Here is a 24976-nt window from a genome sequence, read left to right as displayed (position 1 = left end):
CATTGTCATGATTTGGCTGATGCACAAATGAATACAGACCTTTTTTGAAGGACTTTTACTTTTTTTTTTTTTTTTTTTAACAAAAAGTAATCTGGAATACGTAGAAAAACAAAAAATGGGATCAAAGACTTTCCCCATTGGCTATAAAATGGTATGTGGGAATGCGGCTCTTAGAAATGAGCTGTTACTCTGTCAATTTCCAGAAGGTCATCCAATATCTGGAGAGAAACAAAATGCATATCAATTGGCTGACTGTATGAAATGTGATCGATTTCTGTGTTTGCTCCTTACAATGTCCGGAGTGGTACCGATCTTTTTGGCCAGCTCACTGCGCTCCATCATGCTAAGATATAAAAACTTGTTGAGCAGTTCTCCATCCAGGATGTTCCGCACAGCATTCTGCAAGCCTCGTCGTTCGTAATGCATCATCCTGCAGGATGGGGTGAAAAATAAAATGTCAGGAGATGACCTCCTTGTAAGAAATCCGGCACTGGGCTGAATGCAACCTGAAAGCTTTCGGATTGAGCCCGGCGTGATGAGGCAACAATGTGTTAAGAGCATTCTGCAACATGAGGAGTCGGCGGTACGTCTTTTCCTGCATTGGGAGAAGCAACCCGATGCCTCCATCCAGCGTCGCTATGGAAACAGACAAGCATTAGGCACACCCCTATTCATCTAGTCAAAAGAAAAAAAAAACAAAAAACGGTTGCCTCACCAAACCACGTGATGTGCTTGTTGTCCCACGTCAGCATCTTTTTGCTGCTGGTGTCCATGGCCCCTCTGCACGGCATTCGCCAGAAAGTGTTGACGTGGGCGCCCACGTTGAAGTCAGCTCGCCTCAGCAGACGCATTCCTCCGAAACTCTCCTTAGCTGCACGCGACAGTTGACATCAGGAGGGCATGCAGCTGCGTAACCTCTACAATGTGACTAACCTTCCGGCAAATACATGTAGACGAAGAGGTTCTTGTCACGATCCGACACTGGAAGGAGATATTTGTGAAAATGCGGTCAAAAAGCTGTCATTTCCCCCTCCCAAGTGCATCCTTATATTTACCCAGGAATCCAAGCTGGTTGTTATCCACCATAAACTCAATGCTGTACACTTCCAAGGGCTTTGCATCCTGTTCTCAAAACAAGACAAAATGACCTCAATGCCAAACAAACAGTGCAATAAATCACTGAAGGAGCCTCCTCTACAAAAAATGTAAAATAAAATTGAAGATGATGTACTTGTATCATATATCCAAGAGAATATTTGAATTGATAGAGAATATATATACAATGAACCCTCGTTTATCGCAGTAGGTAAGTTCCAGAACCGGCCCCAATAGCTGAAAATCCGCAATATTTAAAAAAAAAAAAAAAAAAAAGTGAAAAGTCTTCATAATAAAGATATTATTAAAAATTATATTATTAAAACAAATATTACTGTTCTTAAATTATTAAACCTTATACACTGTACAGTAGTGAACTTGTTGGGGGGAGAGAGAGAGAGACTGCGTAGGCTGCACTGGAGCGGCTCATCAACAAAGCAGCTCAGATCAAAGAGCGCTCATACTCATATGGCTCAACAACGTGGCTTTTATTTTGCTTACATCTTCACAACTGAACATGGCAACTCCAAAACTAACCGAACCGTATTTCTATTAACGCCCACTTTTTCTCCGAACACGTCGAGAGAACTTGTGCCGTCATTGCTCGCCAATACAATTTAAACAAGCAACATCATTTGAAACACCATTTTATTATTAAAAAAAAAAAATCTAGATAAGACATTTCCAACAGTCTGGTGAACGTCTGCTCCTTACTGTCTCTCTGTGCCCCGACAATGTGTGTGCTTGTGTGCCCTTTCCTGTGTGTGCACTTCATGATCGACCCGAACTTGCCAGTGGGGCAGGAGTGGATTAAAACTCCACAGGTACGTGCCTTTTAACTCATGACGCGCACCCCGGCGCTGTTGTTGTCAACACACAGGCAGAGACAGAGGAGCAAAGACGACATTCACCAGACCGCTGGAAACCTCTTCCCTTGATTTCTTTTATAATGAAATGGTCTTTCAAGAGTAAACCCTCCATTGTAATCATCTTTGATCATGTACAGATTAGACTTTAATTCAACGTCCAGACCGCTACTACTAATATGACCGCATCTGCGTGAGACTTAAAAAAAAAAGGGCTTCACGATGTTCTTCTTCCGTTGGAAGTCGGCAATCCAGATTGCTAAAGCAGCTTCCATACGGACGATCGTTCTATTACGAACTGTAACAACTCGCTTCGCTGAATTGCCAAAGGTGATGGCATCCATCTTCTAATGTTAGGATTAGGTTCAATATGTAATGATAAAAAAAAATCCTTGAAGTCGTGAATCTGCAAAATCCTAATTCATGCTGGCGAAGTCATAGGTGAGCCAAAGCCACCAGTAAACAGATTTTTTTCGGACTTGTACACTAATAAGCGCATATCCTGGGCAATAAAATGCCTTGGACATTCTTTTGAGGTGCTCGAATGACTTGATGACTCATTTCAGCCCTCAGCGTTGCCGTACCCTACCAACAGTCAAGATGTATTTGGACAGTGGGTTTGTATCTCACCCTGCTGACAAGCGACAGAGTCTTGCTGGTCTCCTGGTAGCGCAGCAGCGAGATGCTCTTCATTAGGTCGGCAGCCAGGATGAAATTCTTAATGCTGAACATCTGGTGGATGTAAAGCTGCGTGTCGATGAAGGCCATGCCGGTCAGGTCGTTGTCCTTCAGGACCCAAAGGAAGATCTGCAGGAACGCGAAAACCGGACATTAGTTTTTCTTGTTTGTTTATCAAATTCTCGACTCAAGGAGACCTTCTGTCCGATGGCTGACACCAAATAGCCGTTGCAGTGACACAGTGCTGTCACCGGCCCTTTTTGCTCCTTTTCATAGAGCATTTTAAACTTGTTCTTGGTGAGGGGTTGACCAGGCTCAGGCACCACTTCAATTACGTCCAGGATCAAAATCTTAAAAAATACAAACATATTTAAAAAAAAAAAAAAAAAAAAAATCCCAAAATGTTTTAGTTGTTGTTTTTGTTGCTCACTCTTCCCCTGCAGGTGACCTCCTCCCCCTGCATGACGCATGTCCCGGCGGCGATGTAACCCTTCAGGCCCGACACGGTCTCCTGACTCCTCAATGCCACAGTCTTCATGCAGGTCACGTGCTCCCACTCCTCCAGGTCGACCCTAGAGAAGAAAACCGACACTAGTCAACTAATGTGAAACGACATTAAAAAAAGTTCATTTTCCATTCTGATTTCTCTCAAATTTCTCACTGACTTTTCCATTCTCACCGTGTGTTAGGAATGGTCTCCCAGCTGACTGGAGAGATGAGCTGGATGGAAAACCTTTCCTGTTGAGGGTTGATGTAGCGCTCGTCTGTTGAAAAAAGGCGACAACTGACACAAAGACAGTGAGGAGCTGATGGACAGCTGTAGAAATGAATATAGCAACAAAACCCCTATAAAGGGAGAAGAACTCAGCGCACGAATAAAGCTATAAAGGCACCACCAATCCCAGTTCCACCTGCATTGTAATACTGCAAGGTGTACTTAATTTTGTGGTCTCCATTTAGCGAGATTACAAGAAGTGCTTTTGTGAACCTCGTTCTATGATCTCAAACTCCTTCTCCTCTCCGGTCATCTTGGGGATGCGTGTACATGGCTCTTTGACGCTTGTGCACACAGCGTACACCTAAAAGGGGACCGTAATGAAAGATGTCATGATCAGAAATTCCCAACATTTTGATTCCTTGCCTTACCTTGGTTTCCACATGGTAGGAGACATAGTGGACGGTGCACCTTAATGGGATCTTTCTCACTGGCCATGGCGCGTCATAGGACAAGTATGTAGGTAGGACGCTAATTCTCAGCTCCCCCTGTAAACATGTATAAAAACACATTGAAATTTTGTCCAAGTTATTTTGCACTATTTTGAAATACGTCTTGGACTTACTTGCTTGTTGAAGTAAAGGAAACCTTTGGGGCAGTTGATGTTGTGGAAGGGGGAGAAGGACTCGATGGCGCCATCGATGGACATGGGGTGAAGTCTCAACGCGCCCCGAGAGGTGACCAACATCCAGTGCGGGGAGGGGCCGCATATGAACACCTAAGATGTGTGACAAAATGTAAATGCCTACTAAACATTTTTATGAAAATTCAAAGGCATTTTCTTTCTTTTACCCCTGAGTATCCAGAAATGTCCTCAAAGTATCGAAATCTCGGAATACGACTTTTGGCCATAGTCTCATCACTGATGCCGGTTTCAGCCTTCTTATCTCTCTTAAATTTGGATTTCTTCTCTCGGAAGTTGATGTTGTGGGGAACCTGATGCAGGGACGAACTTTACAATTCAAGATCAACGTCCTCCAGAAGTGAGCCCATTCCACTTGGATTCGCCTTACCTTTTTGAAGCGCACTTTGAGGTTATTTTGGGGTTGCTGCTGATCGTAAGGGAAGGCTTCATAGATAAGAAGCTCTTGTTCTACATGGACCTATGATACAAAAATATTTCAAAATGGAATACTGCAGATGAGAGCTTGAGCAAATCAACACGGAGCATCCTTGGGCGAGCTGCTTACCAGTAAATATGGTCTGCTGTGATTGTTGCCCAATGAAACCATAGTCACCTCCTTGACCAATGGCATGTCTCCTTGTCGTGTCACTTCCTCCTTCTTTCCTTCTCCTTGTGCTGCTGATTGACCAGATGAGCTGTCAACCAGCACCCTTTGACCTACAGGGAAGTTCTTTACCAGGAAGACCAACCTCCAGTCTGGGAGCTGATAAATCTTTCCAAAAATAATAATAATAAAAATGAATGAATACATTATGTAAAAGCAATACTACGTGAGAAAGTAATGTACAATGGATACCTCCATGACGCCATTTTCCCGGACGATCATACACCAGTGAGTGGGCTCAGCTTTGACCGGGGTCGAGTCACTTCCAGAGGGCTGGATTTGTCCTGAAGTGCGATTTATTTCTTCCTTCTGGGGTGCAGCACTGGTACTTGAGTCTCCATACAGCATTTCCTCCTCATCATCAACTGCATTACTGTGGAAACATTTATCCAGAGATGGGACGTTTAACACCAAGACTTCCGTGAGTCCGTGTCAGCAGAGTGAGATAGTCTACTCAAAACAGTGCTTCAAAAGCTTTGCTGAAATCTCTGTGATCACGTGATGATTACGTATGAGGCTTGATATTTGAAAACGAGACAACGGAATCAATGTAACTGATCCAAATACAGTGGTCCCCCGGTTTACGAACTCCCTATTTTACGAACTTTTCAACTTACGAGCGTGGACCGCGGCGTTTTTTGTGCCCGTCTTACACACAAACCTTTCGTCTTACGAACAATCCAATATGCCGGTCAATACTACTTACTACTTACTTACTTACTACTTACTTACTTACTACTTACTTACTACTTACTTACTACTTACTTACTTACTTACGTACTCCTTTTTTCGCTTTGCTACATCAACAAAATCAACTGTTCACGCATGTCACTGTAACGCCGATATGCTATTGCTCTTACAATGTCAAGTCACTGTCTCAGTCACGGTGTCAGTCACGGAGATGCCGATATGCAATTGGTCGATTAAGGTCATGGAAGGAAGGAGAGAAAAGGAGTGAAAAACGGATGGAAGGAATGTTGGGAAGACTTTGCAAACTTTATCTGTTAGACATGGCTTCTAAAATTGCTAGTGGCGGTAAAGGAAGAAGTAAGAGGATGATGACAATAGAAACGAAGCAGGAGATAATAAAAAAAATACGAAGGAGCATAGTTAACCTTGCTCGTGAGTATGGCCGTAACCGCTCGGCAATCTTCTAAGGGCAAGACTTTCCTTGCCAGGGGACGGACCTCGGTCAACAACAAAATGGAGAGGCTTCTTCTATTATGGATTAAAGAGAAGGAAATTGCCGGTGATATGTTCTCGTTTAAGAAAATAAATGAATAAATTCTGCGGTTCGTTTCTGCTCCCCTCCGCCTCCACCCAGCACAAGTCACGTCGCCCCCAAAGGTAAATGTCCTTTTTCCTTTGTATATTTATGTTATTTAATTTAACTGTACAGTAGATTATGTTACTAATTTTTAATATGTGTATAAAGTCGTGATGTTTTTACCTAAGGTTTTTGCACGCGTTGCACGCATTCACTAATTAACATAGGTTTGGATTGCCCGTCATACGAGCAATTCGAGTTACGAGCGTAGCCACTGAACGGATTAAGTTCGTAACACGGGGGCCCACTGTATTTGGGGCTGTCAAGCTTGTCTACTGCTGAAAAGAGAAAATTCACTTTTTGAAAAAAAAATTAAGTGCGAACTCTCACCTGAGGTCCTGGATGACTGTTTCCTCTTCAGACACATTCCTCATGTTTATGTCCTCCACGATGGGACAGCTCACTCTGTTCTCCGTGGTGAACATTCCACTGACGTCTCGGTATGCGCAGAGCGCAATCACACGTGATTGCTTGACAAGAGACAATATGAAACTTTCCACCGGATTTACGTTTCCAATACATCAAAAAGTGACTGCTTCTATAATGTAAAAATGAGTTACATATCACTCACTGTTGAGATCTGTGGTTTGCGCAGAGACAGCCGCTGCGTCTTCCCCATGTATGAGTCGGTCTTCAGCACAAACATGGTGACCACACCGTCTGCTGTCATGATGACCACGTAGGGGTCAGCCACAGAACAGTGCACTATGGGAGTGCCAAGGTCCACTGGGATGAAGTGGAGTTGAGTCACTGAAGGAAAATCATGAATATAATCAATTAATGTGCATTTTGTATGTGTGTGTATATCTATATATCTCAGTGGTGGAGGTTCAGGGCCTTGCTGGCCTTCTCTGCTGACATCATTATCATAACTATAAAAACCTATGATAATTATAATAACTATAATGAAAGTCAATTTCATTTTTAATTAATTTTTACTAAATATATATATATATATATATATATATATATATATATATATATATATATATATATATTTAATTAATATTCTGTTCTTTTCATGTAATATTATATATATTTGGTTACACTCCTTCTAGTGTTGTAGTTTTAAGTTGGCGTTTTTAGCCAATTAGAATTCAGCTAACTTGAGTCACCAGGTTGTATGTAATCTGCCTGCTCCCAGAGGAGCTAAGGCATTCGCTTCAACAGTTGCGGCCTTATGTGCAAGCGCAGATGGAAATGTGAGCGGCCAGTATACTTATTAGACAGCTGTAATAGCCATATGAGTCATAAGATCGCCATCTAAAGGCCTCACGAACGTGACATGAGTGGATGCTCACTGCAGGAAGGCAGTGCAATGCTCAACAAGCAAGCTACGCAGTGTTGGCTTTGCGATAGAGGCGTAGCGTAGCTATTAGCGAACCTGTGCCGACTTGTCCATATTTCTGACAGGGCTACCAGGGGCGTGAGCAAGACTGCCGTCTTTCTGTCTGGGAATGCCTTTTATTTGCAAAGGATCGATTTAGTGTTTGGAGCTACACTGGATTTTCAAAGTTCAATTGTTTAACACAGGAACGAGACACCAAAGCACTATAATTACCTCCTTCCAGTAGCCTGATGCCCATTGGGGAGACCTGGATGATGTATTTGTTGTCACCAATGTTCCCCGCAAATACTGTGGTTCCCTGAGTGGCAAATCCACTGGTATCCAGCTCCATGATCTCTTGGCCTGTCTGTAGGATCTACACAAGGGGTCAATTTTTATTATAATTAATGTAAATGCTCATCAGATGAGTCAAAAATTGTTGTCCCAACCATGGTTGAATCTTCTCGGCTCAAAATGAGGAATCCATGCTTCTTGGCTTCATCTTCCAAAAGCGTCTCTTTCTTCTGCTCTTCCTCTTTTTTCCCCTCTTCTTTTTCCTTGTCTCCTTCTTCCTTCTCCTCACCAATCTCTTTTTCACTGCCATCATCTGACTCCTGACTTATTCCAGCCTAGGATGACAACAAACTTGAAAAAAATATTTGTATGTAATCCCACAAAGATGTGTTTAGATTCAGACAGTACTTTTTCCTTCACTTCGCTTGAGATGACTGTCCACATGTCGTGGCAACCCGGTAACTCGAACGTGGTGACAACTTGGGGTCTAATGCTCCTCTAGCAACCCAATGGGGACAAAAAGAAATGTTATGTTCACAAGCGCAAATATAGCACATGAAAAGCACATGACTCCACAAACATGCAAGACATGTCACTGGATTGTTTAAAGGCCGCTCCAAACATTTCTGAGGAAGCCCTGGTAAATCCAGAAGATACTGTAGCACCAGCAATGGACCTGTGATAGATGGGCCTTGCAACCACAGGTCTTCAGGATGATGCAAAAAGCTTCTGCATGCATGTCAAAACACACAAGAGGACCAGGGATAATCAGTTCACCTGAAGAACCGACAGCGCCCCGTTCTTGCCGAAGCCGGAGCAAACCACCACTTCCAGGTCAGGCTCCGTGTTGGCTTGAAACTACGAGTCGAAGGAAGGTTTTGGTAAAGATGCAAACAAAGAAGTGACTATGAGTGATTTCAAATGACTCTTACCTCTTCTGAAAGGAATGCAGGTTCACCCATAGAGGCGTTAGCACACGGCCCGATGTTGAGTATGCTATCACACACCTACAAACACAAAGTCCTCACTTTTTAGAAAAAATGTGGATCTGTACCTTTTTGGCTCTAGAACAGACATATTCACATTATTTGGTATAAGAACATTTGTTTTGAAATCCAAACGAAAATCAATCTCATAGCCATACTGTATAAAAAAATGCAACTTGCATTTTTGGCGGAGATAGAAGTGTAATTTAAATTGTAACAACCTTAAAATATAAATTAAACCTTCGGTTGTGTTTGTTTAAAAGGAACAGCAATAATGTCACTTGGTGTCTTTGACCCAGGGTGTATTTAGTCACCCTGTGTTTGAAATGCTTATAATCCAAATCCAGTGCATTCCAGTGAAATATGGTAATTTCTCAAGAACAGCAAAAATGTCTAACAGTCAATATGACCTGGAGGTGTGAGCATTTATCCAAGTGTTAAAAACTTTTTTTTGATTGGAAAAGCACTCACACAGTAACTCAGGCAACACTTATTGTACATAGAGTGTGTGTGTTACATTTGTTTCTCTATAATAGTAATAACAATCTGGGTCAATTTGACTCTGAGTTACATGTAATTAATTATTTAATTAATAAGTGTCAGAAACGTTTTTCTTGGTTTTACTTATTAAGTTAGAGAACAATACAAGGTACTGCATAGGCAACCACGGCCCAAAATAATCAACTGAAAGTTTTATCTGTTTGCTGCCTTGAACTTTGTAGTTCACATAACTTTTTCTTTTCCCTTTTACAGTGTTGAGGTCCCACAGCACACTGCAATATTACCTCAAAAGAATAGGTGGCTAGCTGGGTGCCTGACTGAGCCTCGCTTCCATACACTTCAATCTCGTCCACCTCATCTGTAAAACCGACGCGGAGTGTAAATAAAACAAACATGACGCACGTGTTTCCAAATGAAAACAATGAAACAATACCTGTCCAGTTAGTCGAAGACTCCACTCTCTTCTTTTTGCTTGGTGGCTCTTCCTGGAATTGAATTTTTGTTAGGTCAAAAAAAAGGGTGTGCTGCTGATATAGTATGGATGACCATCATACACACACATGAACAAGCTTCACCTTTTCTTTTTCTTTCTCTTTATCCTGCTTTTCTTCGTCCTCATCTGGTGGCGCCTCCTGCAGCTTCTCTGTGTACTTGAGCAGCAGCGAGTTACCCAGACGGGAGCCCAGGAAAAGATAGCCAGGCTCCATGGTGACCATCTAAGAGGAGGTGGAAAATCCAACAAAAATGTCAACAGTGGATAAACTGCTAAAAAGTAACAGGAGACAGATGAACATAATTTCAATTCTTTTCAATGGTGAATTGTAATGTGATTCGATTAAAGCCAAAAGTCAAGGTTCCACTGTAATTATACTCTAAGCAGCACTTACACAAGTTGTTAGGACACTGGCAGCCGCTTTGTCAAAATGGAAGTCCCGCACACTCCTCATGCCGTCGGTGATGAGCGTCAACACGTAACTACAAGAAGTACCCGGAAAGGTTTTACACCATTTATCCTTGTTTGCATTGAATCAGAGTGACTCACATTTCTCCTCCTTTCAAAGAGATGACCATTTTGTCATGGGCAATGAAGTCCGCCTGGGAGCAGTCCAGGGTGATCTTGACCTCCTCTTGAATGCCTGAAAAAGAAATATAAAATATAAAAAATAAAGTGTATCGAGTTTGATAGTGAAAGGATATTGTTTGTGTTTGGGTTGATTTGAAGACTTACGAAGAGGGAATGCTGTGGTCCCGTTTGTCTGTGAATTAAGGGAGACTCCATATGGTGGAATACTTTGGTTCAGATAGAGCAGGGAGTTCACAGCAAAAACCACCACACCACCTAAAGGCAAATAAAGTGCAATTACGATTGAAAAAAAAAAGAAAAAAAACAACAACACAGTCTTGTGTAAGTAAGTGAAAGGAGGGTAGAAAGTATCGAACCAATGGGCTTCGGGACCGCCATGACCTGTGTACAATCAAAGGGCAGATTGATGAGGGACCAGATGACTGGATGGACCTTCTGCATGATGTTGAGAGAGATGGCAACAATGCTGCAGGTGTCCTGACGCACGGCTACACGCCTGGATAAACAGCCCAATTTATAACCTCTCACATATTAATTGTTATTTCAATGAATAACTGACCCAGGCCATGTTTGGTTGGGCTCAAAGAGAATAAGCAAGGTAGGCTCGTAGTAGCCGTGGAGGAACTTCATGTCGATGATGTTGAGGAGCTTTTCGTCCAGCTCGCGAACATCTATGATGTAACTTGGTAAGAAGCTGGATTTGGGTCTACAGGAAACACAGACAGAAAGAAAAAGAAAAGAGTAAAATGACTTCCATAAAAACACACAGACCAGTGGTCCTCATATGGAAGTATGTGAGATTTTAACAGCAGTCATTAGAAAATCTAACATTTTTTAATTTATTAATTTATCAATATTTAATGAATAATTTATAAAAATATTTAAAATAACATTTAAATTCAATCAAACTTTATATTAAAATAAAAAATCTAATAAAAAAATACAATACACACAAAGTAACTATAAAAATAATTGAATCAAAATGAAAAATAAAGCAACAAATTAATTTATTAAATGTCATTTTGCTTGCTTTTTTAATGCCAAAAGGAAAACCGTCATTTTGCTTGCTTTTTTAATGCCAAAAGGAAAACCATAGGTCTCTTTTCAAATTAAGAAAAAATACTTGAAGCAACTGATCTAATTTGTATAAATGTTGCATCTTTATTTTGTTTAGATGCATATTACAATTACTGATGGAATTTTCCAACAGATGATCCAGAAATACAAATTAATAAGGCTATCAAGCTATCTTCTGGAGTTGCAGAATTAAAAAACAGAAAATTACAGGAGGTAGATAATTGGAAAAAAGGTTGAGAACCACTGACATAGATAACTATTTGACAAGAAAGCACACTCACCCATCACCTACGCCGCCTTCTTGTTCATCGGTCAGCGTGTCTTTCCGGAAAGGAAGCACCACCAGTTTAGTGCCGTAGATGAGCATCACGGCACAACGATTCTCCGGATCCACACGAACAATAGGAATGTGGACGTTCTGTACAAAACCATCCTGAAATTTGGGAAGGAGGGTTGTTTAATCTATTAAACTTTCCCCCCATTATGTGCCGATAAAAATCTACTGAACCACCTATTGAAGGGGGAGACTGAGGGTTGTTTTATTGGCACCAAAATGCCACTGGATAGGACAAAAAGCACTGTTTATAAGTGACTACTGAAGTAATGTTCATCTGTACAACTACTGTTCACATACCCTGAGCTCTGGCTCCTCAAAATAGTGCAAAGACAAAGTCTTCAGATCGTGGGTCCCTGGATCGTACTCCACAACAGACAACTGGTAAGAGAACACAGACATGTTTTAGGAATTTTTTTTTTTTTTTTAATCATGACTTTATGACTATGCACTGCTTAAACCTTGGCATCTTTAAAACTGAGGAGCAATGCGTCCCTGCTGGATCCTATAAGCTGCACGCTGGCCATGGACATGATGTTGCCGAAGAGGGAAAAGCTGGCCACCTGTTCCAACTTCTCCTTGCGAGGCTTCGCATCTAGTGAAACAAAGTAACATTATCATCACTATCATCATCACCTTACAGGCAAAACTTAGCAAATAGTATCTGGACATACCTGAGGACTTGTCAGACTTTGATGTACTCTGCAAACAAAAACAAATAATTCAGAGGAAGCTTCCCGTTTAGGTTTGACAAACTCGATGACACATCGAGACACGATTACCTCGACATCGTGGATAATCCTGTAGACAAAAAGCTGTGTTGTCCCCGCAACGATGAGATTCTTCTCCTTACTGGAAATGAAGTTGCAGTAAACTGAGAATTCCACGGCGGTGGGTGTGTGGGCCTGCCTGTGCACAGCGTACATGGCGGCAGGCTGCCCTCAGCGTCTGGGAACAGTCATGTTCAAACATTAACATCTTGTAACACATAAATAAAAGGGGACAATCAACAATTGGAGCATGAAAAATAACTTAACACAAGAGGCAGGAAACACAAACAAATCAAACAACCATTCACACACATCTTTAAGGACAATTAAGTCTTAAATAAAACTAAGACACTGTAGCTATATTTGAATGACATCTCACCATTGCTTGATTGATTGTATGGGATATTTTAGTATCTTCATGCAACAAGCTTTTTTTGGTGAAGTGATATATACTGCACTAATATTATTTAAGACAGCCAGAAAACAATACAAACATCAACACAAACAAAATTAATACACCTGAAGCCAGTGAATGACCTGATCCTTGTGCTAAGGATGCTACGGGTTTCACCATTAGCAATTAATGAAAGATGATTGGATACACGTATTTTTTTTTTCAACGCGAACCACATGGAGGTAGGAACATGATTGTTTTTGATCGAAATGCAGTGTTCCTCGGAAATTAAAAGTTAGCAGTGGCACATAGCTACGCCTTCAGTCAGACTAGTTAGCACGATGCTGTATCCGCCGCAGTCGACTAATTTCCGTTTCTTCATGAATAAAAACAGTGAACCTACCTATATCAAACACACTATCAAAATGGAGAAGAACCTTGGTTGTTTTTTTCATTTGGCATAGCTCATTTATTGACGTTGATAGCAATGTAGGAACCAAATAAAATTAATTCCTTGGTCTGCTGTACACCGAAGCTTCTTCTTCATCTGCTTCTTTGTCTGTTTCAGGCTGCTCGCTATGCTGCCCCTAGCGTTCATCTGCGTAACCACAAAGATGATCACTTTTACAGCAGATTGATAATAACAAATAATAATACTATATATATATATATATATATATATATATATATATATATATATATATATATATATATATATATATATATATATATAATTTAAATATCACAATCGATCACATAATGCGATTTTATTTGGACAAAACGGTTGTACAGATTACAACGGTTCATATGGTTTTCAGCTAAAAGAAAATGCTGTTTGCAATGTCCTGAACATTCTTATAAATATACTTGTCTTGGTTTTATGTAACCATGACTGTCATATTACTATCTTAGTGCAAATGGGAGGCTTTGGGGGGGACTTGTCAATCAAGTGTAATGTTTTCATGATGCAGGATGTTACTATCATTTGAAAAGTATCATTGAATAGTATCACTATCATTTATCACCACAGCTTGCTAAAAATTGTTACCTGTTAGTGGCCACAACAATGGTTCCAATGAGAAAAATAACGATGCTGTGCCACCACTGTATGGCAAAAGGAGCCAACATCATTGGCTAACGACTGGACTTAATAAAAGGCACTTTATGTATCGTTTAATAAAGTAGAAAGGACACAAATTAAGTAGACATGGTTCATCAGTTTATGTACCCTAGTGTTTAAAACTAATTTACTCTTAATGCTCTAATTATCCGTCAGCCAAGTCGCTGACTTGAAAAACAATAGTGCATTTACCATTTTGTAATTTCAACAATCGATACAAGCCTTTTCAATATACTTTCCTGAATTTTGTGCTTGTAGGTGTGCAACTTCAAGTTTTGAGTAGTATTAGCTTATTAGCTTCGGTAGGTGGGGGGGGGGGGATCGAAAATTTTGGCTTTCGCTTGTAATTCCTAAATAATATGAGTCAAGAGATAATTGTTTATGTATGAGTTGCGTGTGAAGTAAATTTGTGAAAACATGACAATGCAATGCATATTTTTCAGAACAGAAAGTTTATTTAAATTTCATTTTGATGGCATAAATGCAATACTTCGAACACCAGTGCCATCACGAGCACAGAGTAAATTCCTACATCAAAAAAAAAAATCAAACTGCTTGAAAATTGTTGTCCACTTGGTGGCACTGTCGACATGTTTGGCAGCAGCACAAAATGACATGACATTTAAATCAGCTCATTTGAAATTAGACTGCACTCCCGGAGGACAAAAATAAACCAAATATTTTAAGGCACACGAAGCAAAACATAAAATCACACGTTCGCCCAACTACCATCGACATCAGTGTTGATTCCAAACCAGAAGGTAACATGATTATTTTGAAACTGCACAGGCAGTTGTGTGCAAATGTCCAAATTCTTATCACTTTTTTCCCCCTGTGGATTCGGTGGAATGTATAAACATTTTACAGAGCAGTGGCTGGAGCTTAAAGAATTCTTCAGACACCAGTTACACTCAGTAAAGGCACTTGGTAGTTTTAATTCAATTGTGTAAAAAAAATGCAAATCATTCGAGGTGGGTATTTTACATTTTTTATGGTCCGTCAGGCGTCCATCCTAGGAACCCCGCCTACTCTTCCGTCATCGCTGGTCCGCCTTTTTTTCAAGCCAATAATTGTAATCGTAGGTGCCATCAACGCACCCGCCCCACCCAAAATTAAATTTCCTTCATCCAAAGAATTAAACCTCTGAAAAAAACAACAACACAAAACACTACTGTCCACAGCTTGGCCTTAGAAAAAAGCTAAACCACTTTAATCATCCAAATTAAGTAGGTGTGCTTAAACACATTAAACCACCAGTAATCACACACCACAGAGCCTAGTGCACAGGTGTCAAACTCAAACTCATTCAAACTCAATCCGTGCCCTCACAGTATTTTATGTGGCGAAACAAATCATATAAATGTCCATGACCCTTGCTAAACTCAGTTCCAAAATTTTAACTTGTCCTGTGTAATAACTAAGAACGTTAAGTTTATGCAGTCATTTTTCTTTTGTTTTGTAACAGTAACTTCAACAATAGTTCAACAAACTCGTATCCTTTACTTCTGATTCCAAAACTACTAAGCCATCAATTTGTTGTGTACAATAATAACATTACAAGCCGATTTAAAAAGGACTTGATTTCCTCATCATATCGGCCCAATGAAGGAAGTTGTAGCTACAAAATGGCACGCGGCAAAAATGAGTTCGGCACCGTTGGGCCTAGTGTGTGTTCCCTTGGCACCAGACTGCAATAAGCAATCATGTCCACCACGGAGGATACATATCAAACAGCATGTATGTTCAATGTGTGTCATCAGAACTAGACTGTAAGCTATCACGTCCACTAGGGAGCAGTATTGTGTTAAAAATGGTTTTTGACCTCTCCGTTCTGTCCATATTACCATCTATTTTAACTGTTTGAAAATAAATTTTAAGTGACAGTTACATAAATCACATTTGAACACATGGCATCTATCACATACACTACAAGTAAAAACCAAGGTTTTGCTAAGCTTAATTTACTGGATAATGCCTTTTTGGCGTGAAAATAAAAAATTCTATCTTGGATTTCCTGGCTAACCCAATCAGAGTGAGATTGTCACACTTGCGCTCATTGGCTACTAAAATGGGAAGGCATATCAGAATAATTTGCGCATCGCTGTACACACAATTTATTCATTCATATTTAAAAGCAAAATAACACAAAAATCTCTTAATACTTGATTCTAAACATTGCATTTTTACTTAAGGTTTTTTAAAAGAAATTGGCTCAGGTAGATTGTGTGCAGCATGCAATTCAGTTCATGAAGCTGTGACTGAAATGCAGCACAAAAAAATTACTTCCCAGCCATGCAATGAGGAGAAAGTGTTGCTCAATGCAACATACTATTGGGGACGATTTCTCTCTTAATAGTGGTTGCTACATACTGATGCTGTAGTTCTCACTAGCTATTCCTGAGTGCATGTATGCATATGTATATATGCTTGCTGCCCATTTAGACTATTTTTACACCTCCAAGCTCCCAAGTAAATGGTAGTGTGAATATTTTGGGGAAATTGGGATTATTTAACTGGGTGAGGTGATAAACCATTACTAACTGTGACAGATGTTTTGTTGTGTTTTAACCACAATTGTGGTTACAATTTCAATGATGGATTAAAATGACGGACCAAATCTAATGTTCTGTCAGTCTAAGTTGTTTTAAAAATCTCATTCAGCGGTACATCGACAAACATCATTTCATGGACTTTGTCAGCAAGGTTGAACTGCCCACCTCTCGAAATCATTACAGATAAGGCACCGCATTTTTTAGACCAATTACATGAGAGAAATGTGACATAGAGCTATGTCTCAACATAAATAAAGCTCTTTTTTGACACCTACTACAAATAAAGCCTCACAGTTGGTTCAAAGGGACAAAAATATGGAAAATTTTATTATTTGCACACAATTGGGGTGGCAGCTACTGTAAAATGACAAAGTGGGGATGAAGTGCTGCCGCCACCAGGGAAAATAGAATCTGTGTTCAAAAGCCAAATAATAAAGTTGCCAAGGATTTTTGCTCCAATTTTAGATCATGGTTGGGCACTTTATCAAGGCTGTAACAAATATGGTCAGAAGCTGAAGATATCTTCCTCTTTAGGGGTTTATACGATGTTCATCCAACAGTTCACAGGCACCTCCTGGCATCATCTACCTTTAAACATTCGGATTTTGTGTTTGTCTGCCAAAAGATGCGTGACGTTATATTCAAAATCGGCATCATGGACTCCTGTGTTTTTGAAAGCGCCGGCTAAGAGGTTTTCCTCCCAGTAGTGGTGCCAGTTTCCGTTCTGGTCTGCGCCAAATCCAAACACGCTCACCTGCAATATGAGCACAACACATTTTAGAAAATGTTCAATTATGAATGAGAAGTTGCACTGGTGTTACCTCGTCACAAATGTGGATAGCGAACAGCAAACTGAGGAAGCCCGTGGAAGGATAACGACCGTGCCCCTCCAGCCAAGACTCATGGACGTACTTGAAAAATTTGGGGTTGTAAATCAACACCTGCACAAGATAGATGAGACAATAATTACTAAAAGCAAAGTAATAATATTGCTGGTTTTGGGTTTATTTTGGGAGCTTTAATAATGGTGTGTCGGGCAGAATCAAAAGCTCCCGATGGACCCTTTCTCGATGATGCAAGTGTACCTAATAATTTGGTCCAAGATAACAATTTTTAAATGTAAAGCCTTTTTTCCATCTATTCCGCATTTTTGACTGTCCAACTTGAAATTGTTCAGTTTATCCATACTGCAAATTCTTTATTTTATTCTAAAGGGCAAAAAAAATTTCAAACCAATTCCTCCAATTTCCACATTTTTGGACCAATTCAAACCATTCTCAATTCAAACGGTTTAGCATATAGATTTTTTTTCACAATTTCAAAATAAAAGCTCCATATTATTTATTATATTTTCTCAACTCTAATTCCCACATTTTTTAACTAACCTTTCCAATTTTGAACTGTTCATTTCAATTTAAAAAAAAGGCCAAAATTAAATCCATACCACAGAGTCTTTTTTTTCTGGAATTATTAAACATGAGAGTTTTTTGTTTGTTTTCATTTCCAGCTAATTTCAACAATTTTTGATGAACTCAAACCCTGTTCAGTTTATTCATCTTTTTTTTCAAATGTTCAAAAATAAAGGCCAAATATTTTTTGGGGGCTTTTTTTTTCCCCCAAGCTGTATAATCCACATTTTTACCTTTACAAACCATTTCAACTTTGAATTGCTAATCTTACCTCAACTATTTTTTTAACGAAAGATAAACGCCAAAAACTGTAGTTTAAAAAAAAATCCCTCTATTTTTCCATTGTACAACCAAGTCAAGTTGTCCCAATTTGAAACTGTCCAGATAATTCTGCATAAATAAATGGTATTTCACATCATACCGCATTGTTCAATTATAATTCCGAAGCATCCTACATCATTCAACACTTATCCATAATTTGTCGTTCAGCATATCAGCAAGCAATTCCTCCAGAAAAGACTAAAAAAAAATATTGCACACAAAACTATTTTTGCAGTAACATTGGAACATGGTGGCATTCATTTTCAAGGAATTATTTACACCCCCCCTCCTGATTTACATATTCTTTAGTGTAATCGTGTGAGCTCATGCATAGTAACGAGCCTTGAAAAATGAGGATGAATATTGCTGTATTGCTATAACTGCAGACAAATTACATCCTCAATTCAAAACAAAAAAACCTTTGAAAGGGAAAACTAAGACATACCTTGTCTTTGTTTGCCTTTATCTTGGACATCACTGGCATGTAAGTGCTGTTCGCAAAGAGACAAAACAATGACCAAGTTAGCGTGTTCTGTCATTACCTTGAAAACAGCCAATCAATTACATTTTACGGCCTGTTTATGCAGTTAGTGATGTGACACACACATGATGCAGTAGTCAATGAACGCCTTCCATCTCATTTAGGTGATGATGGCCCGTGTCATTGTTGTTAACGCATGTTTGAGCAAAACAGATTAAATGCCACAGGAGGACATTTCACATTCACATCGGCTTGGCTTATATTTGTGTCATTTTTCATATGCGTGACAAATACGGAATCTGTTTGTTATCCGGAAATGCAAACCTCAGCGAGAAATGGGAGATAATGCGTGAGAGAGAGCTACGGGAGTTGCACAGAAAAATAAATAAATAAATTGTATTGTGTTTTCCTGAAAGAGCGAAATTACACACACATTATAATTATAATTATAATTATTTTTTTTTGGGGGGGGGTGGAAAGGACTAAAATCTCATTCACTCCCACTCACGAGTTAACCTGTTTTTTTTTTTTGTGACCATGCATGGTTGGGAGAGATGTGGAAGATGTGGACCCAATTGCAGGGAGACAGGGTGTGTTTGAAAAAATAGTAATTTACTATGCAGTGGGTAAAAACTAAACAAGGACAGAAAGGCATACAAAGTAAAAAAAAAACAACAACAAAAAAAACGCGGCAATAAATTCACTACGGAAACACTTGAAGAGAAACTTACGGACACTAACACTAGAGAAACAGGAAAAACATAATCAACAATGACACTTCAACAATGAGATGAAAGGAAACAAGAAATTAAATGCACTTAAAACTTAGGTAGCTGATTGGCCAACACAAGGGAAGCAGGTTAACACAAGCAGGTTGACGCAATCATTGTGGGACGCATTGTCCCAACAGGAGTGAAAGGGTTAAACATGAAGATGTTGAATATGAAGAAAACCCCACAACTCGAAAAGATAATTAAAAAATAACAAATGTCCAAAACAGAAAAGAACAGAAAACCACAAGAACAACCCACAGAAAAAAATACCACCAGAACATAAGATTTTTTTTTCTTGAGAAAGGAGCTGGTATGCATTTTCACCCCTTACTGTTTAGTTTACATTCAGTTTCTCAACTTCAGGACAGCCAACATGAAATGAAGAGTGTGCTTTAAACACACACACAATTCCACCTTCTACGGTGCAGTCTTTCAGCTTGTAAAATGACATTTAATGATGCTGAATGATTACTCGGGCAACAACTGCACTTTTATTAGGGACATTTGTTTGGGTTTACCTCTGGTGCTGAGTTATAGGCAGAAGTATACATTCATTTTTTTTTTTTTTTTTTACTATCAGGCAGGCTCAGTCATTAAACCACAGACCATTGAGGATTTAGCAGGCGGGGGAGGAATTTATTGGAGCATTATTCTTGTTTTGGCAAATCGCAGTGTCGTTTTTTAAAAGCACCTTAGCGCACCAACTTTACAAACTGCCTTTAAGACACATTTATGCTTGAGTATAACTTGAATGAAATATCACGTAATAATAAAATAAAAAAAAAAAATGGATTCGAAACTACACCTGGACCTATTCATCATTTTAATTAATACGCCAACCATATTCCAATGACAGTAAATCACTTTTATACACTTAATGATCATCTCACCTGTTGTTTGATGACACTGTCTCCCATTACTACTTTTATTTATCCAAGTTTCACTCCAATTAAAACAACAAACTGAAAATATTTTTCTTATCAAAACTAAAGAAATGTTTTTCCACTGGTGGCAACCCCATTTTGCAAATTAGGAACTACTGTGTCCTTTCATCCCTTTTTTGGCAGTATTTTCAAATGACAAAGTGATAAATGAAGCGAAGTGTGACGCCATTAAAAGAAACACAGACATCATTAAGAAAGCGAACTTTGACCACATTGAAGAAATATGGTAAATTCCGGAATAGGCTTAATCAGTAAATGGTAAATGGAGCACAAAGTGAAATAGGTAAAAACAAAATGAAAACATAAATGTTCATTCATTCATCCATCAAACTCTTATGAAATAAAGCAAGATGACAGTACATGAAATGCCATCATTAACCCTTTACTGGGCACAGCGGCCACTTTTGGCCGATAGTCCAAACAAGCAAAACGGCCGAAAGCCTCTGTAACAGCCATTATTTAAATTACGTTCCCTGAAAATTCTTGCCTGTTAGCACTTATCAATAGAAAAACATTTGGCAAATAAAGGCCCTTTTTGCGTGTAAACTATTAAACAGTTAAGGGTTAAAATGAAAATACTAATTAAATAGGTTTAGAAGCTGTTTAGAAGTTGATAACTACCTACCTGGCTAACACACTGACTAACTAGCCATTTCTGTAACTAACTAGTTAATTTGTTAGCTACCGGGCTAACAAACGAGGTAGCTAGCCGTTTTGGTAACAAACTAACTAACTAACTAACTAACTAACTAACTAACTAACTAACTAACTAACTAACTAACTAACTAGTTTTCAAAGATGTTTAGAAGAAGTTAGCTAGATAGGTCAACTTACCTGGCCAGCTAACAGACTAACTAGCCATTTCAGTAACTAAATAGTTCATTCATTAGCTAGCAGGCAGATAAACTAGCTATCTAGCCATTTCAGAAACTAACTAGTTCATTTGTTAACTACCAGGATAACAAATTAGATCGCTAGCCATTTTGGTAGGTAACTAACTAACTAACTAACTAACTAACTAACTAACTAACTAACTAACTAACTAACTAACTAACTAACTAACTAACTAACTAACTAACTAACTAACTACTTTTCGAAGATGTTTAGAAGAATCTAGTCTGCTAGCTAGCTACCTGGCCAACAAACTGACTAGCCATTTTGGTAGCTAACAAGTTCATTCACCTGGCTAACTAACTAACTAACTAACTAACTAACTAACTAACTAACTAACTAACTAACTAACTAACTAACTAACTAACTACTTTTCGAGGATGTTTAGAAATAGTTAGATAGCTGGCTAACAAACTCAATAACTAGCCATTTCGGTAACTGGGTCATTTCTTAACCGGCTGGATAACGAATGAACTACAGTAATCAGATCCCGAAATGCCTACTAACTATGTTTAAGTGAATTAATGCTTTGCCTCCATCTTGCGGCATTCTGGTGACAAGAAAACTACGTTAAAGTGAATTGAGTAGGTTTATATATTTAAAGAAAAGATTTGCTTTGCGGACTCTCTAGGGCATCATTTATGAACCCTTTTATAGGAGGGCGGCATGAACTACTGTATTTTTGCTATACATATCTTTGTTAACAATCATGAACTATTGAGGCATGTGAATAGCCACACATACTGTTTAATGGTGCCCGTGGTCAAGGCACTGATGATCCACTGCAGGTCCAGAGTCTTGAAAGGGATGAGCACCAGGCTGGTGGCGTTGTCCAGGTCCCTGGCGCTTTCCGGATACAGTAAGTGATGCGTAGTCCTGGCGCCCACATCTTCCTCAAACCCAGCTGTGGGAGCTTGGTTCATTCTGGTAGCAAAAAGCACAATTTATCCAGATTTGATTTGTCGGATCAAAACAGACATTTATTTTGAGCACAATGTAAGCACACAAAGAAAAGCACAATATGTTCCCGGCCTGGCAATTTGTGGACTCCCAAACAGCAATTTAGAACAATCCAATGTCCATTTTCAGCACGACAACGCTGGGCTCCCTGTTATTACGGCCGACAATACTCCCTCCTGCAAGCAGAGGTAATTGGCCAGAATTCAAGCTGTCAGTAACACGCGGGAGACAAATCATTAGGATGACCCCCAGCACCACCTGTGAGTAACATGCCCTGTCTTGCCAATATCATTTTGCTCATTACTCATTCTGCCGATGACAGCTATGCAACAGGCTGACATTTTCCACCAAAACCTGTCAGGCCACTTTTGGCAAAAGGAATCTAGTTTCCATTCACCACAGAAAAAGAAGTCTCTTTTTTTTTTTTTTTTTTTGCTACATCTACAGTAGAGTCACAATATGAATGTGAGTCCACCACTTGTGAAGTTCATGCAAGATTCCTAGTGTTGCTTCATGTCAATAGTTAATAAACACCTGTTAGATGGTGGGATTCAAAACTGAATATTTTTTGGTGCATTTAATAACTCACACCTTTCCTGGTGAAAGGTTTTAACAGGCACATTTTGCATGGCACTGTTGCAAAAACAATTTTATTCCAAGGAGATTGTTTAAGCGGTGACTAGCTTGTTTGTTGTTTTTCCAGTGGCATTATTTTAAGAATTTTGTATTAGGTTACTTGAATAAACACCAAAGACATTTTTATTTCTTTTTATGAATGCAGAAATTCTATCACACGATCATTTTCTTTAAGCATTTGGGCTAAAGGAGTGTCTGGTGCTAAATTAATTAAGTAATAAAGTAATCAATTACTTTTGGTAAATAACGCATTCAATCCCAAAGACAATTTTTTATGTGTCTTTCAAGAGTCTAAGACATTTAAACCCAGGTATTTCATTTGTATGGGAAATAATTTTGAGACTCTCTTTTACGCTAATATTTGGAAAAAAAAATCCGGACATTATTACCTGGGATTGAAGAGGTATAAATACATCTTTAGAATTGCATAAGTTAAGCACTAAAGGAATCAATTACTTAATACATTAAAGTTAACAATATTGTTTACTTTAGTACCTAGGTATCGATTACTAGTGCTTATTGTATTGTGCTTGTTGCTAAAGTATTTAAATACTACTTAGTTACATGACTGATTACTTTCTACAGTAATCAATTACTTTAGTATTTCTAGCATCTAATGTAATAAATAGAGTAATTAATTACTTTAGTAATTTTAGCCTCTAATGTAATCATTATTTTAGTACTTAACTAACAAAGTAATTAAAACATTGCATCGCTGATTCTTAGTACTTAAGTACTATTAAGTACTAGTATTGTATTTTGGGACAACATTTGAACCACATTGGATAAGCTAAACGCCACACAAATTTTAATATTTTTGAGATATTTTTAGACAGCTAATACAGTGCCTTGGAAAGAGAAGATTTTTCGCACACCCCCACTTGACGCACTGGCTATAAATAATCTATGAAAATTGGAGAAGTTAACTTAAACCTGTATCCTTTTTAATTAACGAAAGAAAAAAGCGATATAAATCAACTTTCTACAACTGTTAATTAATTTTTACGGCGATTATATGGGTCTAGTCTAAAGGAGATCAAAATAATAAAGTGCACCCAAGTGCCTGAAACTAAAAAATACAAGTGATGATAGTTCTTATTTTATTGCAATTAAACTTCACATAACCCCCATAATATTTATATATATACTGTATATATATATATATATATATATATATATATATATATATATATATATATATATATATATATATATATATATATATATATATATATATATATATATATATATATATATATATATATATATATATATAATTTCATTTTTTTCCAATTTAAACCCTACAAATGATTTCCTTCATATGCTTTTGTGTCAATCTGGGTTGATAGGTTTACTTTTTCAAAAATTTCTCACAATATCCTTAAATGTTGCCCTTGTGCTCGGGGTGCAGCGTGAGCTCACGCAGCATGTAATAAGCAAGTAACACTTTAAAGGTCAGTGGTATTTCACTACTGTCTTATTTCACACGCTGACTGCCACCGCTGCTGTTGCCTCTACTCCTTCGTCTTCTTCTAAGGTTAACTTCTCAAAATACGTGCTCGTGGCTTACGTGCTCGTGGCTGACTAATCCTCCAGATGAGCACCGTGCACATTTTATTAGGCGTGCAGAGACATCAGATCAAGATGCATAAAAGACTGCAGGGTTTAATAGAAACTTTCAATTTTAAGCGTTTCGTTAAGGATCTGCACTTTTTGTGCTTATTTATTTAGATATTAAAAAGAAAAGAAACCGTTAAAGCGGGAAAGCAAAGAGTTCACACAAGTGCGAGGAGCAAAAGTGAAATCATGCACAAGGCAGCAATGATGTCATGGCATTGCCGGAGGAGCATGCTGCTGACTAAGCTGTGTTTCATATAGAATTCGTTTGCATGGATGTGCTTAGGCATAACCAGTCATATAATGCTGTATTTTGCCAATATGAATGACTTTCACGGATTTAGTGTATTCATATTTTAACAATTTCAACATCTATTTTCTCCCTTGCTCTCGAATGTTGTGCAATATGATTCAAGGACATTTCAGTTTTAAAGTTGAACAAATTAGTTTCATTCAATGCGATTCTATTAGGTGG

General features: G+C 38.7%; 2 protein-coding genes across 3 annotated transcripts in view; both read right to left on the bottom strand.

The window, feature by feature from the left end:
• Positions 1 to 29: 29 nt before the first annotated feature.
• cpsf1 (cleavage and polyadenylation specific factor 1) lies at positions 30 to 13344 on the bottom strand. The gene is made up of 38 exons (XM_088405043.1): positions 13201 to 13344; positions 12416 to 12581; positions 12308 to 12335; positions 12095 to 12228; positions 11934 to 12014; positions 11581 to 11732; positions 10782 to 10928; positions 10579 to 10718; positions 10367 to 10477; positions 10181 to 10274; positions 10026 to 10113; positions 9714 to 9854; positions 9572 to 9623; positions 9423 to 9496; positions 8584 to 8658; positions 8429 to 8509; positions 8060 to 8149; positions 7807 to 7986; positions 7592 to 7733; positions 6602 to 6780; positions 6361 to 6500; positions 4896 to 5076; positions 4605 to 4811; positions 4428 to 4517; positions 4207 to 4350; positions 3980 to 4132; positions 3786 to 3902; positions 3628 to 3718; positions 3319 to 3403; positions 3070 to 3211; positions 2837 to 2989; positions 2592 to 2768; positions 1056 to 1122; positions 934 to 981; positions 716 to 871; positions 507 to 636; positions 292 to 430; positions 30 to 218 (listed from the first exon to the last, which is right to left on the bottom strand). Exons 2-38 carry the CDS (start codon positions 12557 to 12559, stop codon positions 171 to 173), a joined length of 4401 nt encoding a protein of 1466 aa, XP_088261169.1. The 5' UTR covers positions 12560 to 12581; positions 13201 to 13344; the 3' UTR covers positions 30 to 170.
• A 1006-nt stretch (positions 13345 to 14350) lies between these two features.
• Positions 14351 to 24976, bottom strand: part of LOC148406615 (CMP-N-acetylneuraminate-beta-galactosamide-alpha-2,3-sialyltransferase 1-like) — a 50814-nt gene continuing 40188 nt past the window's right edge. For both annotated transcript variants that reach the window (XM_088404205.1, XM_088404206.1), the window contains 4 exons: positions 22033 to 22212; positions 18645 to 18690; positions 17291 to 17410; positions 14351 to 17223 (listed from right to left, as the gene is read on the bottom strand). In XM_088404205.1, the coding sequence (XP_088260331.1) occupies positions 17050 to 17223; positions 17291 to 17410; positions 18645 to 18690; positions 22033 to 22212 (520 nt within the window). In that variant the 3' untranslated portion in view covers positions 14351 to 17049. The remainder of the gene's footprint in view (positions 17224 to 17290; positions 17411 to 18644; positions 18691 to 22032; positions 22213 to 24976) is intronic.

The sequence above is a fragment of the Hippichthys cyanospilos genome, chromosome 21, assembly GCF_059441005.1.
Source record: "Hippichthys cyanospilos isolate Australia breed blue-spotted pipefish chromosome 21, RoL_Hcya_1.0, whole genome shotgun sequence".
NCBI lineage: Eukaryota > Metazoa > Chordata > Actinopteri > Syngnathiformes > Syngnathidae > Hippichthys > Hippichthys cyanospilos.
The sequence above is the reverse complement of the archived record's forward strand: the minus strand, read 5'-3'. Positions and strand labels throughout refer to the sequence as shown.